The sequence below is a fragment of the Trichomycterus rosablanca genome, chromosome 3 (assembly GCF_030014385.1).
Source record: "Trichomycterus rosablanca isolate fTriRos1 chromosome 3, fTriRos1.hap1, whole genome shotgun sequence".
In the NCBI taxonomy this organism is placed as follows: domain Eukaryota; kingdom Metazoa; phylum Chordata; class Actinopteri; order Siluriformes; family Trichomycteridae; genus Trichomycterus; species Trichomycterus rosablanca.
This window is the reverse complement of record NC_085990.1, coordinates 51,400,572-51,419,134: the sequence shown is the minus strand read 5'-3', so window position 1 is coordinate 51,419,134 and position 18,563 is coordinate 51,400,572. Positions and strand designations below refer to the sequence as shown.

Below are 18,563 nucleotides of genomic sequence, written 5' to 3'. Positions count from 1 at the left end.
ATTCCTCACTCGCTGTTTTAGTACAATAAGTCACGTTAAGTTTTGTGCACCGTCACCACACTTCATAGGAAATAACGGCACAGCAGCGCAAAAGTGGTTTTGTCACTTCTCATGTGAATGCGCTGTTTTTAATTGTATTTCAGTGTTTTTATATTATATTTGTGTTATTTTAAGTGTATAAGAGTCAAACACAACCTCATTATTTTACATGAGCCTAAAATATATGCAGTTCCACAGGACCATGGACGCATTAACAGGTTTCCCAAACATCCTTATGGGAAAAATACCTTGAAACTCAACGTCTTTTAAACTTGACGCCACTCCCAGAACCAACTGACGTTGAGTTTCAAGGTACCTCTGTAATTAACATTGAATTTCAATCCAAGCAGTGCTGTATTCGTGCCACAATGACAAGTAATCCAATGGCAGTCCACTATCGAATTTGGGGCGTGGTTCATGGCAAGCAAAGTTTAGCTGCAATGAGGTGTGAGAGCGACTTACAACTATGACTGAATACAGTTTGAGTAATCGAGGGTTAAGGGCCTTGCTCATGGGCCTACAGAGGCAACTTGGAGGTGCCGGGGCTTAAACCAGCAACCTTCTGATTACTAGTCCAGTATCTTAATCACTGAGCTACCACTAACACCGGCAGCAAGGTTACAGCCATAAGCACGGTACGTAGCACCTTTGCCTCTCTGCAAGAAGGGCCTGGGTTTGATTCCCCAGGTAGGCGAACACCTTTCTGTGTGCTATTTGCATGTTCTCCCTATGTCTGTGTGGGTTTCCCATAAGTTTAAAGACAAGCAGTCAGGCCAACTGAAGCCAGTAGAAGTTGCCCTAAGTGTAAGTGTGTGCCCTGTGAGGAACTGGCAACCTGTCCGGGGTGTTTCCTGATTTTTGCCCAATGAATCAGACCCACTGCGACTCTGACCAGGATAAGTTGGTAGTAAAACAGATAATGAATAAATGAATGATTAATAAAGTGGCCACGTTGAACAGTTTAATACACATTGTAAACATTTACTGGCCTTTTTACTAGCAAATAAACACACTACATTTTTTGTTTGTTTCCGTAGGCGTGTACATGTTTGGCCTCTTCACTACGGACATCTTTGTTAATGCGGGTCAGGTGGTGACAGGAAACCTGGCTCCTCACTTCCTGACCGTGTGTAAACCCAACTACACGGCACTGGGCTGTCAGCAGGCGTTACGCTACATCAGTCACCAGCAGGCCTGCACGGGCAACGAGGACGACATCCTGCGCGCCCGCAAAACCTTCCCATCGAAAGAGGCGGCGCTCAGCGTCTACGGCGCGCTGTATCTAGCCGTAAGTACCTCGCTAACTCTCAAATATTCACAACATGCATGTTCTTAATCTCATCAAGTGATTCTAGACTTAATCTTCAGCCTCTCAAAACCCACACAGTGTTCATACTTCAACCCTTGAGTTCTGATTGAGGTCCCTGAGACCCCAGAGCCTCTTCAACAGCTCACAAAACATCTGGAGCCTTTCTCAGTCAGCTTGATACTTCACGAATTATCATAATTTTATGGAAAACTGCAAAGAATATTTTTATATTGATGTTATTGATGTCTCAGGGACCCCCAGTTAAAATGCATGATTAAAGGCAATATATACACAGATCAGCCATAACATTAAAACCACCTCCTTGTTTCTACACTCACTGTCCATTTTATCAGCTCCACTTACCATATAGAAGCACTTTGTAGTTCTACAATTACTGACTGTAGTCCATCTGTTTCTCTGCATGCTTTGTTAGCCACCTTTCATGCTCTTCTTCAATGGTCAGGACCCCCACAGGACCACCACAGAGCAGGTATTATTTAGGTGGTGGATCATTCTCAGCACTGCAGTGACACTGACATGGTGGTGGTGTGTTAGTGTGTGTTGTGCTGGTATGAGTGGATCAGACACAGCAGCACTGCTGGAGTTTTTAAATACCGTGTCCGCTCACTGTCCACTCTATTAGACACTCCTACCTAGTTGGTCCACCTTGTAGATGTAAAGTCAGAGACGATCGCTCATCTATTGCTGCTGTTTGAGTCGCTCATCTTCTAGACCTTCATCAGTGGTCACAGGACGCTGCCCACGGGGCGCTGTTGGCTGGATATTTTTGGTTGGTGGACTATTGTCAGTCCAGCAGTGACAGTGAGGTGTTTAAAAACTTCAGCAGCGCTGCTGTGTCTTATTCACTCATACCAGCACAACACACACTAACACACCACCACCATGTCAGTGTCACTGCAGCGCTGAGAATGATCCACCACCTAAATAATACCTGCTCTGTGGGGGTCCTGTGGGGGTCCTGACCATTGAAGAACAGGGTGAAAGGGGGCTAACAAAGCATGCAGAGAAACAGATAGATAGATAGATAGATAGATAGATAGATAGATAGATAGATAGATAGATAGATAGATGATAGATAGATAGATAGATAGATAGATAGATAGATAGATAGATAGATAGATGATAGATAGATAGATAGATAGATAGATAGATAGATAGATAGATAGATAGATAGATAGATAGATAGATAGATACTTTATTTATCCCGAAGGAAATTCTTGTTTATCCCGAAGGAAATTCTTGATGGACTAATAGATGGACTACAGTCAGTAATTGTAGAACTACAAAGTGCTTCTATATGGTAAGTGGAGCTGATAAAATGGACAGTGAGTGTAGAAACAAGGAGGTGGTTTTAATGTTATGACTGATATGTGTATATATACACACATGCACACACATACACGTAAACATACGTACATTCTCTCACATACACACACACACATATATACACAAACATTCCATGCACAAACACACACACAAAATCCTTCCATCTCTCTCACTCTTTCACTTGCTCTTTTTCTCTCTTTCTGGTTAATTTAGTTAATTAATTGGATGAGTTTTAATGACACTGGGGTCTCTGTGACCTCAAACCCAAGGCAAGTCAATTTCTGCAGAACAAAATAGGTAATGCTCCCCAAAACGGGGGGAGCGTTCAAACACATGAATGAGAGCGCTCAGCAAAAAAATATAAGAGCAGGAATCTTTAGAGTTTTGCAAACTTGGTTTGAGTACGTAGGATCATACAGAAAATCGCTGCAGGGCTCGTTTGGGGTGGAGGAGTCGGGAAGGGGGTTCTGTGCTGATCGCTTGAGGGGCTGCCAACTGAATCGAAAAATGTGAACTTATGCAGGTCAAATGAACACACACACACAGACAAGGGAACTGAAATAAAGAGCTCAAACAAGCAGTTACTATTTGCCAGCGACGTATCCAACAAAGCTCTGAAGTTTCTCCTAGCTGCGGTTATAGGTGCTCAATAATCAAACCCTCCTACCTGCAGTTTGCTGTTCTGCTGAGATAAAGCTTCCAAAAGAGAACGTTACATCCAGTTTGTGCAGAATGTTTCTGGTGCAGTTGTAATACATTTACAGCATTAACCAGACACTTTTATCCAAAGCGACTTACAATTGAGACTGTAATTGCAAGCAATTGGGGGTTAAGCTTGTGAAGCAGTGAAGCTTGAACAGTAACCTTCCAGCTACTTGCTGAGCTCACTGTATTCGTGTGGGTTTCCTTCGGGTGCTCCGGTTTCCTCCAACAAGTCCAAAGACGTGCAGTCAGGACAATGGGACCTGACTTTCGCCCAGTGATCATACCCACCACAACCCTGACCAGGATAAAGATAAAGTGGTAAAACCAAAAAATAAATAAATGAATGAACGTAGCCTCTCCATTGGCTGAAATCTACTTTGGAACACTATTTAGTATTTAGTATGGTATTTGGGACACAGCAGCTCTCCTTCGCTCCATGTGCAGACTGAAACAGCGAGTGATTCATGTTGATATATTATGTGAATGTGACTCTTCATATCCATATTTCATTCGTTTTATATTCCAGCGCAGTCATTTCACTCTATTGCAGCATTCTTGGCATGGCTTTTGAAATGCAGATGTGCAGTTGCAGGAGGTGTATTAGCATTTTTGTTTTACCAGTCTGAGAGAACATCGAGATGAGAGGCAGCATGCGGTGCACTGATGATTGCTGCTTTTTCTTTAATAATTGCTCGCTGTGTGTTCTATCAGTCTGACGTGTCATTGGTGTCAGAGGAAGTTGTAGCAGCATGTGGGGTAAATCAAGACAAAAACCTTATTCACGGCATCCAAAAAGTCTTTGAGTGAGAAAGCACCCTGTAAAAATAAGTGATGTTGCACAGGACTAGATTTTTAGAACAAACACTAACTGGATTCCATTTTACAGGGTTCCTAGGCAGTAGGGCTGCAACGATTAGTCGACATAATCGATAACGTCGACTATAAAAATTTGTCGACGTGGAATTTCGTTGTCGACGCGTCGTTATTATTGCAATGCACTAAAGGAACTGCAGGGGGCGCAGCATCGCTTCCATGGTGCAGCGGGGAGCTTATTTAGACAGAGAGGCAAAGATAGAGCGACTGAAACTTTCTAAAGTATTTCAGCCAAAATAACCCAAAGAAACGAGCTGAACGCAGACACTACAGAGCAGAGTCGTGGTTTCACGCCAGCAACATGGTGAAACGCCAGCACCCTGCAGCCGTGATGAGCAGCATTATTACGGTAAGTTTTTACACCGCTTTGTGCTTTAACCAACGTAGTTAATGTTTGTTATTGCTAGAGTACTTGTCGGAAAACTTCTTAAGAGTTCGCTATTTTTCAGGTTTGTTAGCTAGCTAACGCATTAAGTGCAATAGTTAATCAGTGATTTATAGGAGTAACGTTATATAACAACATTATAGCCTAACGTTACCCCGTCTCGTCTTCCATATTTTTTGCTCTCGTTAATGAGAGCATTCATTCTAAATAATAAGCCTCCTCCACTTAATGGTAGCTAGTTAGCTCAGCAGATAATTCAGTTAAGATATTTAACCTGTTATGGTTTAGTTGGCATAGCCAGTAAACTATTTGTAATAAACTATGATACACAGCCTTCAGTTTGTGATAATTAATACAGCTTTCTCTTTTGCTCTTTTTATTAATAGCACTAAGCAATGGAGTGTGGATGAGAAGAGAAGAGGTTCATGCACCCCTCAGATGGCTGAGGTCTTCACAGACAGCATTCACATGTTTCTCAACCACATGTTATAAATGTTTTTGACTTCCAGAGTGATAACTTCTGAAACATAACAGTTTCTAATGCTGTCCGAAGCTTTCTTATTTCATTGATTGTTTTATTGTGATTGTGTATTAATGTTTCAAATATATTTAATTAAACTATCAAGCTTAAGTTTCATATTCATGTTTCATGGGTCATTATTTTAATTTGATATTGGAACTTAAATAACATAACAGAGTTTTGTTATGTTAAGGCAGAGATGGAGGGTATGACGTAAATAATCGTTGACTAGTCGACTAATCGAAAATAAAATAAAATAAATAAAATCGTCAGATTAGTCGACTACTAAAATAATCGTTAGTTGCAGCCCTGCTAGGCAGTGCCCTTGTGTTCCCTACACTCTAATCACATGATATCGGCTGTAAGTGAACTTCAGTTGTTTAAATACCTTCATTTGAAACGCCCTGCAACGTCATCATAGTGTCACATTGACAGCAATCTCACTTAGCTTTCTTTTGTGTATGTAATATGGAAATAGATTTTTTATGGATGTGCAGCAGGTTTGTGTCGTGTTGACGTTGTGTCGTGATCAGCTGTCAGATCAAATTTCTGTACGTTCACCGTTTAGTTGTCTGATATAATCCCGCTCGTACCATTTGCCAGCTGTTCTGACCCACAAGACACACAATGATTGATGGGTAAACTTTACTGTCAACTTTCTACTGATGAAGTATTACTCACTACTCCCTACACAGTCCAATGATCGGTATAATCTGTGTGGTGTTTTGTGTACAGTTCTGGTGTTAATCTAGTTCACATGTTTAGCCCTGATTTAATGACCCTCGCCCTCGTGCTGTGTGTTTAGCCAGTCAAAAGTTAGATTTCTTTCCTGCCTCGTCCCTTGATTTGCTCTTAATAAAAGAGCACAAATTATTGACTAAAAACCAACTCACACTGGTTAAATCCCTCCATTTGGAACGCCCTCCAGGTCATAATGTAAAAACAGCATGGTGTGTTGACTCATTGTTTTCACTTCTACAGGTAACTACTGGGGTGATTAGAATGTACTTAAATGTGAAATTGCCTCTAGGTTTGCATGAGTAAATAAGTGGGTGTGTTTTGATATGTATTGGTGCCTTGTCCAGGGTGACTCAAGCCCAGTAATCTTCAGGGACTCATCACAAAAAAACCAAATGAAGATTGACAGAAAGGAAGATAAGCGTAATGGCCATTAATGCAAATACACAGCAACAAAATGATTTCAGCCATGATTTCAACACACCCTGTGGCCTTTTCGATTATGTTTACACTGTTATAGATCCAGGACTTAATAATAAAAATAATAAATATTGCAATACATGTGAGTAATTTGTGATGATTGTTTTTAAATCTTTAAGTAAAGTGTCTCCTGCATTATTACAGGACATCACCTGAGCTTTCTGTTTCAATCCTCTTCCACAAAAACAGAATAAATACAGCTAGAATATGAAGGAATATTAAAAATAGGACATAATTTCAGGCTGCGTTATTTATCTCAGTTCACACTAGAACTCTTTGCTGAATAAAATGCATTTCCAGAGACACTTTTCACTCCTGAATAAAAAAGTAAACGTAACCGTCTCATGTAATTATGGTCCCATCTTCATTATGAGTCTTCTTTAGTTCTGTAGTGCATGTGCGATGTAAATTCAGCTCTGTAGCTTTTTATTCTGCACTGTGCGTTGAGGGCTCTTTGCCCTTTAAAACGAATAATAACAGAATAATAAAGCTTATTGACCTGTTTGCGTGGATGTTTTTATTCCATCCCTCAAGCACATTTAGCCCTAAGTAGGTCAGCGAGCACGGAGAGCTTTTGTTGATGATATCTAATGTGAGCTTCATGGTGAGTATGTTAAAATGCTCATTTATAAACAGCTTTCAGTGCTGCTCAGAACTGCTCGTCTCCACAGGAGCAAATTAGCCATAAAACACGCGCTTGGGGATTGTGAGGTGTTTCACATGTTGTTCTGTCTTCTTCGAACCAGATAAAAGCATCACAGTGCAGGAGGGTTTTATTAACAAAAAATAGCAGTATATAATAATATGCAATACGGTGCAATATTGAGACGAGCGGCTATCTCGCTAAGCTAACGAGAGTGGACAAAATGTTTATTCCCTTTAAAAATTCCCTTTAAATTCCCTTTTATTCCCTTTAAAAACTAGTGAACAAGAGTTAATGCTAAAAGAAGTGTGTTATTGATGGTATCAAGTTAAATCTCATAATGTTATGTAATGATAGTTAGAATCTGTGTGGTGTTTTGTGTACAGTTCTTGTGTAAATCTAGTTCACGTTCATGTTTAGCCCTGATTTAATGACCCTCGCCCTCGTGCTGTGTGTTTAGCCAGTCAAAAGTTAGATTTCTGTCCTGCCTCGTCCCTTGATTTGCTCCTAATTAAAGAGCACAAATTATTCCTACTGCCTTGTCCCTGCCTTGTCCCTCACTGCCTTTGTCTACACCACATTATGAATGTGGTCGAAATGTGAGGTTCAGACTTCAGGATGTTAAAGAGATAATGGGTGTGTTCGAAAAGCTAGTGATCTCTCTACACAGACGCATTTTACGCCATCCTACACGAGCTCCAGAGAAGGAGGCTGTTCGAAATCCTAGATGCCTTAATATCCTGTCTAGTTAGGCATCTTAACGTTTCAATGCTATTTTGACTCAAGAACGAGTGAGCATCCGAAGCGTCCTTGGTGATCAAGGCAATCCCAGCATTCAGTGCGGCATCTCTTCTCTCACAGAAAAATAAAAAAACATGGCTGACGGTGCGGAGAACGTAAATAAATGATTATTGATTTTTAACTTGTATAAACTTGCACAAGTGTTTTTATTTGCAAGTTCGGGCTCGTCAGCGAATTTAACCGTTTTCCTCCCCATCCCATTGGTTTGAATGGCAAGATGCTAAATGCGAAACCCGATGAAATCGCTGTCCAAGTAGCGCGTTCAAATAACCTGCCTTAAGTCATTGACTTATTAGAATCCTCTCTAGTGAGGCAGCTGCCTATGTAGGCAGTAAGACAGCAAGGCAGCTCACTAGGTTTTCGAACACACCCAGTGTGTCAAATGTGTGCTAGTTATTAATTGATTTGGCTTTTTTTTGCCCCCCTAGTTGTCAAAAATACATGTTTAACAGTTGTTCCACACTGAATGCTGGGATTGCTTTCAGCGCTGGGGAGGTGTCGGACGCTCCCTCGTTATTCAGTCAGATTATCACGCCTCAGTAGGAGCATTTTAAAGAATCTAAGAATTTAGACATGCCCTCTTCTCAGGAGTGCAGGATGACGTAAAATGCGTCTATGTAGAGAGAGAGCTAGATGTTCAGTACAGTACAGACCTACAGTATTATTTCTCATTTAATATGTTTGGCAAAAGTAGCAGAGATAAATTCTCATTAGTTGATGCTTCATAGACCCGTTCCCTGTATCTCCCTTTTTCTGCTTCCTAATTTCTCACATCACAATCACACACAGAACTACATGCATATGCAGGAGTCTGTAGAGCCAGTAACTCTCCTCTCCTGCCCTTGAATCTCGTATAAATCTGCATCACATCATGATGACCTTTGTGTCAAACAAATAAGGGAGATGGAGCTGCATTAAACATGAGACTCAAGATGGGTCACAATGAGCTAGAGGTCATCCAATCTGTTCCCTGCCTGTATTGCACCATTTCCACATACATTGGTCAGGAACCACTGGGGAAACATTTAGCAGACACTTTTATCCAAACTGACTTACAGTACTGTGACATTTTATTGTCTAAGCAATTGAGGGTTAAGGGCCTTGCTTAAGGACCCAACAGCGGCAACCTGGCAATGGTGGGGCTTAAACCTTTTGAATACTAGTCCAGTTCCTTAACCACTAAGCTACAACTGCCTGGTGGAAACACTGGGCGCAAGGCAGGAATGCCCCATACAGGGTGCCAATCCATCCCAGGACTGCGGCCATCCTCTCGTTTCCTTTAGACAGAGCCAATGTGAATATGTACAGGGGTTGGACAAAATAACTGAAACACCTGTCATTTTAGTGTGGTAGGTTTCATGGCTAAATTGGACCAGTCTGGTGGCCAATCTTCATTAATTGCACATTGCACCAGTAAGAGCAGAGTGTGAAGGTTCAATTAGCAGGGTAAGAGCACAGTTTTGCTCAAAATATTGCAATGCACACAACATTATGGGTGACATACCAGTGTTCAAAAGAGGACAAATTGTTGGTGCACGTCTTGCTGGCGCATCTGTGACCAAGACAGCAAGTCTTTGTGATGTATCAAGAGCCACGGTATCCAGGGTAATGTCAGCATACCACCAAGAAGGACAAACCACATCCAACAGGATTAACTGTGGACGCAAGAGGAAGCTGTCTGAAAGGGATGTTCGGGTGCTAACCCGGATTGTATCCAAAAAACATAAAACCACGGCTGCCCAAATCACGGCAGAATTAAATGTGCACCTCAACTCTCCTGTTTCCACCAGAACTGTCCGTCGGGAGCTCCACAGGGTCAATATACACGGCCGGGCTGCTATAGCCAAACCTTTGGTCACTCGTGCCGATGCCAAACGTCGGTTTCAATGGTGCAAGGAGCGCAAATCTTGGGCTGTGGACAATGTGAAACATGTATTGTTCTCTGATGAGTCCACCTTTACTGTTTTCCCCACATCCGGGAGAGTTACGGTGTGGAGAAGCCCCAAAGAAGCGTACCACCCAGACTGTTGCATGCCCAGAGTGAAGCATGGGGGTGGATCAGTGATGGTTTGGGCTGCCATATCATGGCATTCCCTTGGCCCAATACTTGTGCTAGATGGGCGCGTCACTGCCAAGGACTACCGAACCATTCTGGAGGACCATGTGCATCCAATGGCGGTGCCGTGTATCAGGATGACAATGCACCAATACACACAGCAAGACTGGTGAAAGATTGGTTTGATGAACATGAAAGTGAAGTTGAACATCTACCATGGCCTGCACAGTCACCAGATCTTCCACTTTGGGGTGTTTTGGAGAAGCGAGTCAGGAAACGTTTTCCTCCACCAGCATCACGTAGTGACCTGGCCACTATCCTGCAAGAAGAATGGCTTAAAATCCCTCTGACCACTGTGCAGGACTTGTATATGTCATTTCCAAGACAAATTGACGCTGTATTGGCCGCAAAAGGAGGCCCTACACCATACTAATAAATTATTGTGGTCTAAAACCAGGTGTTTCAGTTATTTTGTCCAACCCCTGTAGATGCCTGGCCGGCCTGTTACCACCGCTGAGATTAGAACCTGGTGGTGAGTCGACGTGATAGTTTTAAAGACTAAGGTTTAAGTATATTTTATAGCATTTTATTAGGGATAGCTCTGAATGTACTCTGAATGTATTAGGTTGTTTGTGAGCTATACCTTTTATATGAAGAGCAGTTGTAGTCTAGCAGTTAAGGTACCGGACTAGTAATCGAAAGGTTGCTGGTTCAAGCCCCACCACTGCCATGTTGCCACTGTTGGGCCCTCGAGCAAGGCCCTTAACCCTCAATTCCTTAGACAATTTATATTGTCACAGTTCTGTAAGTCGTCCTCCTTAGTTCTTTCAAATGTAAATAAATTCTCAATGATGTTTAATTTGTATAAAGGTGCACAAGTGTCGTCAGGGACAGTTTAAGCGTTTTTGGTACACGGAGGGAGATGTTAGCTGGCGTGCTAGCGGGTTGTGCCGCCTCAGACTGTTGGTTTGAATGTCCTGAGGCTAACTGTGTTAGCTTAGTAAGCTAAAACTGCGGTCATGTAATCGGCGTAATCACTGTATGAGTAGAGCGTCTAAATAATCTGCTTCATGAGTTCAGAGTCTTATTAGAATCCTCTCTACTGAGGCAGCTGATCAGGTAGGAAGTAGGCAGCAAGACAGACCCAATACGACCCCCACTGACCAGATATTATTATGGTGTTGAATCACTACCAACACTGCAGTAGCTCTAATATGCTAATAGCATGGGTTTTAAATAGCCTACTGTTTACACATATTGGCCATTTTATTAGGAACAGATACACTTGTTGTAACTTTTAAATTGTAATAAAGGCAAGATAATTCATACATCGATATAAACATAATGCCTTTTTACTCTGGAATTTTAAAGGCTGGAACAAACACAGACAAAAAAAAGACAAAGCCACAGTAATACACTTACTGTCTGCTGTCTGAATAAAGTGAGGATATGCACAACCTTCAGTATGAATATAAATATAATACAGTCTAAAAAAAAGACCTTGATTTAGTGCCACGTCTGCTGTGGGTCAGCTGGCTGACAGACAGTCCTGCCTTAGGCTCTGCGTCCGGCTCTGCATCCTCCATCGGCTCGATTTAGCTCAGACTGCTAGCCAGCTGCACGCCTCCCACGCTTTATTCAGCCCGTACGAATGCATGCACACACACACACACATATATTAATTAATTTATTTTTACTATATGCTTAATTATGGTCAGGGTCTGGGCAGCAGGGCGGCTCTGATTTGACCTGAAACTCTGCGTTCGAAGCTGAAACACACTGGACCGTGCATCTGGTGCTCCAATCTGCTGCAAAGCAATACTCACCCACTTGTTCGTCCATGCACCCACACACAAGGGCAATCCAGGTTCACCGATCCTTCATTACATGTTTTTTTTAATAGAATCGAGGTTCTGTTGCTGCGTGGCATCCACTGTAATAATAATAATAATAATATTAATACGTTTTATTTATATAGCACCTTTCTTATACCCAAGGTCACTTTACATGCATATCATATAAAGTCAAATTAAATTAAAGGGAAGGGGGTAAGAAGTACTGAGAGAAAATGAAGGTTTTAAGCTGAGTTATAAATGAAGAAAATGAAGAGCAGAGGTGGAGAGTTTGTTGTTAGGCCCTCTAAAGTTTTGGGGCCATGACACTAAATGATCCACCACCACTCACTCACTTACTCATTTTCTTAACCGCTTATCCAGTTAGGGTCGGGGGGGGAATAGGCGCTAGGCACACAGTAACACCCTGGACAGGGCACCAGTCCATCGCAGGGTGGACACACACACACACACAGATTCATTTATTTATTTCTGCTATATGCTTCATTATGGTCAGGGTTGGGGCGGCTCTGATTTGACCTGAAACTCTGCGTTCGAAGCTGAAACACTGGACCGTGCATCTGGTGCTCCAATCTGCTGCAAAGCAATACTCACCCACTTGTTCATCCATGCGCCCACACACAAGGGCAATCCAGGTTCACGATCCTTCATTTAAATGTTATATACACAGATCAGCCATAACATTAAAACCACCTCCTTGTTTCTACACTCACTGTCCATTTTATCAGCTCCACTTACCATATAGAAGCACTTTGTAGTTGTACAATTACTGACTGTAGTACATTTGTTTATCTGCATGCTTTGTTAGCCCCCTTTCATGCTGTTCTTCAATGATCAGGACCCCTACAGGACCACCACAGAACAGGTATTATTTAGGTGGTGGATCATTCTCAGCACTGCAGTGACACTGACATGGTGGTGGTGTGTTAGTGTGTGTTGTGCTGGTATGAGTGGATCAGACACAGCAGCGCTGCTGGAGTTTTTAAATACCGTGTCCACTCACTGTCCACTCTATTAGACACTCGTACCTACAGGGTTGGACAAAATAACTGAAACACCTGTCATTTTTAGTGTGGTAGGTTTCATGGGTAAATTGGACCAGTCTGGTGGCCAATCTTCATTAATTGCACATTGCACCAGTAAGAGCAGAGTGTGAAGGTTCAATTAGCAGGGTAAGAGCACAGTTTTGCTCAAAATATTGCAATGCACACAACATTATGGGTGACATACCAGAGTTCAAAAGAGGACAAATTGTTGGTGCACGTCTTGCTGGCGCATCTGTGACCAAGACAGCAAGTCTTTGTGATGTATCAAGAGCCACGGTATCCAGGGTAATGTCAGCATACCACCAAGAAGGACAAACCACATCCAACAGGATTAACTGTGGACGCAAGAGGAAGCTGTCTGAAAGGGATGTTCGGGTGCTAACCCGGATTGTATCCAAAAAACATAAAACCACGGCTGCCCAAATCACGGCAGAATTAAATGTGCACCTCAACTCTCCTGTTTCCACCAGAACTGTCTGTCGGGAGCTCCACAGGGTCAATATACACGGCCGGGCTGCTATAGCCAAACCTTTGGTCACTCGTGCCAATGCCAAACGTCGGTTTCAATGGTGCAAGAAGCGCAAATCTTGGGCTGTGGACAATGTGAAACATGTATTGTTCTCTGATGAGTCCACCTTTACTGTTTTCCCCACATCCGGGAGAGTTACGGTGTGGAGAAGCCCCAAAGAAGCGTACCACCCAGACTGTTACATGCCCAGAGTGAAGCATGGGGGTGGATCAGTGATGGTTTGGGCTGCCATATCATGGCATTCCCTTGGCCCAATACTTGTGCTAGATGGGCGCGTCACTGCCAAGGACTACCGAACCATTCTGGAGGACCATGTGCATCCAATGGCGGTGCCGTGTATCAGGATGACAATGCACCAATACACACAGCAAGACTGGTGAAAGATTGGTTTGATGAACATGAAAGTGAAGTTGAACATCTCCCATGGCCTGCACAGTCACCAGATCTAAATATTATTGAGCCACTTTGGGGTGTTTTGGAGAAGCGAGTCAGGAAACGTTTTCCTCCACCAGCATCACGTAGTGACCTGGCCACTATCCTACAAGAAGAATGGCTTAAAATCCCTCTGACCACTGTGCAGGACTTGTATATGTCATTTCCAAGACGAATTGACGCTGTATTGGCCGCAAAAGGAGGCCCTGCACCATACTAATAAATTATTGTGGTCTAAAACCAGGTGTTTCAGTTATTTTGTCCAACCCCTGTAGTTGGTCCATCTTGTAGATGTAAAGTCAGAGACGATCGCTCATCTATTGCTGCTGGTTGAGTCGGTCATCTTCTAGACCTTCATCAGTGGTCACAGGACGCTGCCCACGGGGCGCTGTTGGCTGGATATATTTTTGGTTGGTGGACTATTCTCAGTCCAGCAGTGACTCCACATCTAAATTTCGAAGTGTACAAGAGACCAGTATCCGAGGACCTAAGTGTTCGCGCAGGGGAATAAGGGTGTAAAGGTTCTGATAAGTAGACCAGGGACAGATCATTAAGGGATTTATATGTTAGTAATAGAAGTTTACTGTATATTGAATACAGAGCGGGATGGGTAACCAGTGTAGTTGATAAAGAATTGGGGTGATAAGAGCTGATTTTTTAGTGTATGAAAGAACTCGAGCAGCAGAGTTTTGAGCATATTAAAGAGACAAAAACACAATATTGCATAGATGGAAAAATGAAGTTTTAACCAACACCTAAATATGAGGTTCAACGAGATTTGAAAGTGTAGACCTCAGGCCAACTAACTGTTCAAACATGCCATCCACTTAACACAGTGCCATTTTAATTCATTGGTGTATGGATTTACAAGCGGTGACCCTTTCATTTGGCAAACACACCCCATACCCAAAATATTGGCATTTACAGGCGTGGCTGGATAGCAGCTTTTTAAATGCATCCTGCTACTGCAGTGTGTATATTTATATTTACATTTTCGGCATTTAGCAGACGCTTTTATCCAAAGCGACTCACAGTATATTGTCTAAGCAATTGAGGATTAAGGCTACAACTGTCCACATGTTATAATGTTGCTCCTAGTCCACGGCAACTTTAAATAGCCTACTGTTTACACGTATTGGCCATTTTATTAGGAACAGATACCCTGTTTTAACACTAGAATGACTACAGTTACGCTTTTTTGCGCAAGGGACTCTAGCCTCTCGATCCCCCGCTCCCCTGTTGTGAGCCACTTAGTACCCATTATAGACAGTATATATATATATATATATATATATATATATATATTATTTTTGAATGTTCGTAAGGGCAAGATAGTTAATACATCGATATTAACACAAAGCCTTTTTACTCTGGAATTGTGTCCACAATTGAAAAAAATCTGCAGTAATACAGATTAATAACAAGTCAAGCAAAATGTATTTGTAACTTTACAGAATCCAGGACCGACAGACCAAAAACACCTGTTGAGCAAACCAAGGGCAACAGTGGCAAGAAAATTCTCACTTAAAATTACAGGAAGAAACCTTGAGAGGAACCAGACTCCGGAACAGGGACCTCCGTCCTTCTTGTGTGACCTCCGGAGAATAATTAATAAATGTGGTTTATAGTGATTGTCAACATTGTGCCTGATGTAGCTGATTTTTCATTTCAGATGTACATCACTTGTACGATGAAAACCAAAGGAACCAGGCTCGCCAAGCCGGTCACGTCTCTGGGGTTGATGTGTCTGGCCTTCCTGACGGGCGTAAACCGGGTGGCAGAGTACCGCAACCACTGGTCAGACGTAATAGCTGGATTTATTATTGGAGTGGCCATTGCTACATTTCTGGTAAGTAGCTTTTAGCTTTTTGTTCTTCAAAAAGTTTCCGCACTTTTTAAAACTCTATTCATTAAGATTTTTTTCTACACAGTCACCTTCCGGTGCCTTTTTCCAACGTCTTGTCAACTTTTTAATGGTATCAGCAAAAAATGTTTTCTGTTGACCACATAGCTACTGATGCAGCTCTGCTTTCACATCATCATCACATGACAATCTTCTTCCCCTTAAAGCTTCTTTGACCGTCCAAACAAGTGGAAATCAGATGGAGCGAAATCTGGACTATAAGCATCTCTCAGTCACCACCAATTACTCCTCCTCCTCCCACCCTCAGAATAGTCAGATGCTCGCAGATAATGACAAGATGTTTAATAAACCAGTACAAAAGTACAAAGGGTAATCCAAAGAGTTGAAGGTCAACATGTAATGAAACTCAGCAAACAAGATACAAGGAAAAACACAGAAGACATAGTCGAAGTAAACCGGCAAAAGGTCATACTGAAAACGCTTAGTACGCAGAACAAAGAACTAGGAATACTTTGCAAGGTAGCATGGTTTGCATCAGAACTTATAAACACATACCTTAATTAGTTTCAGGTATTGTATTTATTAAACTGGTGACACAGACTACCTCTGCGCTGTTTGATTGGCAAAATGTGCCACAGGATCGCCCACTGACTCCTGGGAATTGAAGTCCTCCGCGTTATTGTAGTCAGCGGGTACCAGCGTGAGAGCGACTGCCTCCAGAAACTTCATCTTGCTAATAAAATCATTAAGATTCTAATATTTAAACTTTACTTGTATTAAAGTTTTATAGTTTATTTTCCATTTGTACAGATGGAAAAGGATAAAATAGGGGGATAGGTTATATACATACATACACCAATCAGGCATAACATTAACAGCACCTCCTTGTATCTACACTCACTGTCCATTTTATCAGCTCCACTTACCATATAAAAGCACTTTGTAGTTCTACAATTACTGACTGTAGTCCATCTGTTTCTCTACATGCTTTGTTAGCTCCCTTTCATTCTGTTCTTCAATGGTCAGGACCCCCACAGGACCACCACAGAGCAGGTATTATTTAGGTGGTGGATGATTCTCTGCACTGCAGTGACACTGACATGGTGGTGGTGTGTTAGTGTGTGTTGTGCTGGTATGAGTGGATCAGACACAGCAGTGCTGCTGGAGTTTTTAAACACCTCACTGTCACTGCTGGACTGAGAATAGTCCACCATCCAAAAATATCCAGCCAACAGCTCCCCGTGGGCAGCGTCCTGTGACCACTGATGAAGGTCTAGAAGATGACCGACTCAAACAGCAGCAATAGATGAGCGATCGTCTCTGACTTTACATCTACAAGGCGGATCAACTAGGTAGAAGTGTCTAATAGAGTGGACAGTGAGTGGACACGGTATTTAAAAACTCCAGCAGCACTGCTGTGTCTGATCCACTCATACCAGCACAACACACACTAACACACCACCACCATGTCAGTGTCACTGCAGTGCTGAGAATGATCCACCACCTAAATAATACCTGCTCTGTGGGGGTCCTGAGGGGGTCCTGACCATTGAAGAACAGGGTGAAAGCAGGTTAAAAAAGCATATAGAGAAATAGATGGACTACAGTCAGTAATTGTAGAACTACAAAGTGCTTCTATATGGTAAGTGGAGCTGATAAAGTGGACAGTGAGTGTAGAAACAAGGAGGTGGTTTTAATGTTATGGCTGATCGGTGTATATAGAATATACAGCATATTTTGATATATAAGCAACAGTGTGGGGATTGTGAAACAGCCGATATATTAAAGAATAGTGATAAAACAGTCTGAGTGTACGAGCAGGAGCTGTATGTATTATTTAGAGATGTCAGAGTCCAGGGAGCAGGACTGTGTTATTTGTGTGTGTGTGTGTGTGTGTGTGTGTGTGTGTGTGTGTGTGTGTGTGTGTGTGTGTGACTCTAGAAAAGTCAGAAAACAGTCAAACAAACTTTAGTAGATCTGCATTTTCTCCACAAGAAAAGGGCAACAACATAGTCTTGAAAGATGTGGTGTCATGCCTTATATGCCTTGGGATAGTTATGTAAAAGGGCACCAATATAAATAAAATACACCTCATTTATGATACAGAACTCAATACGACCAAAATATACTTTACATTACACTGTATTTTTACTGTGTGAGTAAAATAGCCTTAATTAATTAATTATTCATTCATTCATTGTCTGTTTTACTATCGATTTAAGTCGCTGTGGGTGTGATTCACTGGGTAAAATGTAGGAAACACCCTGGACAGGTCACCAGTCCATCACAGAGCACACACACACCCACACACACTCGTACCTAGTGGGACTATTTTTAGTATCTCCAATTAACCTGACTGTGGGAGGAAACTGAAGCCCCCTGAGGAAACCCACACAGACAAGGAGAACATGCAAACTCCACACAGAAAGGACCCAGACTGTTCCACCTGGGAATCAAACCCAGGACCTTCTTGCTGTGCTACACACTGAGCCACTGTTACCCATAACCAGTGAGAATTCATCATTCATTGTCTGTTTTACCACCATTTTTTTCCCCCTCTTCTTTCCCCAATTTTCTCCCCTAGTCTAGTCATGTCCGATTCCCCTGATTGCGTCCTCTATACTGATACGACCCTTCACCGCTGACTGAGGACGCCTCTCAACTGACATGCGCCCCCTCCAGTACGTACAGTCAGTACAGACTGCATTTTTCACCTGCACAAGTCGAGTTCATACACTTGACGGGCACTGTGTATGGAGGGCCACACCCCCATCAGCATTATTCCTCAGCCCTGTGCAGGCACCATCAGTCAGCCAGCAGGGGCCGCAGTGGCACCAGTTATGAGGATCTATGATGCGACTTTCTACCCTCTAACCCTGAACAACAGCCAATCGTCGTTCATACAGCCGCCCAGCCCATTCGGAAAGGCAGAGCTGAGATTCG

General features: G+C 42.5%; 1 protein-coding gene across 1 annotated transcript in view; it reads left to right on the top strand.

Annotated features, from left to right (window-relative positions):
• Nucleotides 1-18,563, top strand: part of plppr5b (phospholipid phosphatase related 5b) — a 72,742-nt gene that overhangs the window by 42,768 nt on the left and 11,411 nt on the right. Inside the window, exons 5-6 of the mRNA XM_062992217.1 lie at nucleotides 1,077-1,327; nucleotides 15,429-15,605. Coding sequence (XP_062848287.1) covers nucleotides 1,077-1,327; nucleotides 15,429-15,605 — 428 coding nt within the window. The remainder of the gene's footprint in view (nucleotides 1-1,076; nucleotides 1,328-15,428; nucleotides 15,606-18,563) is intronic.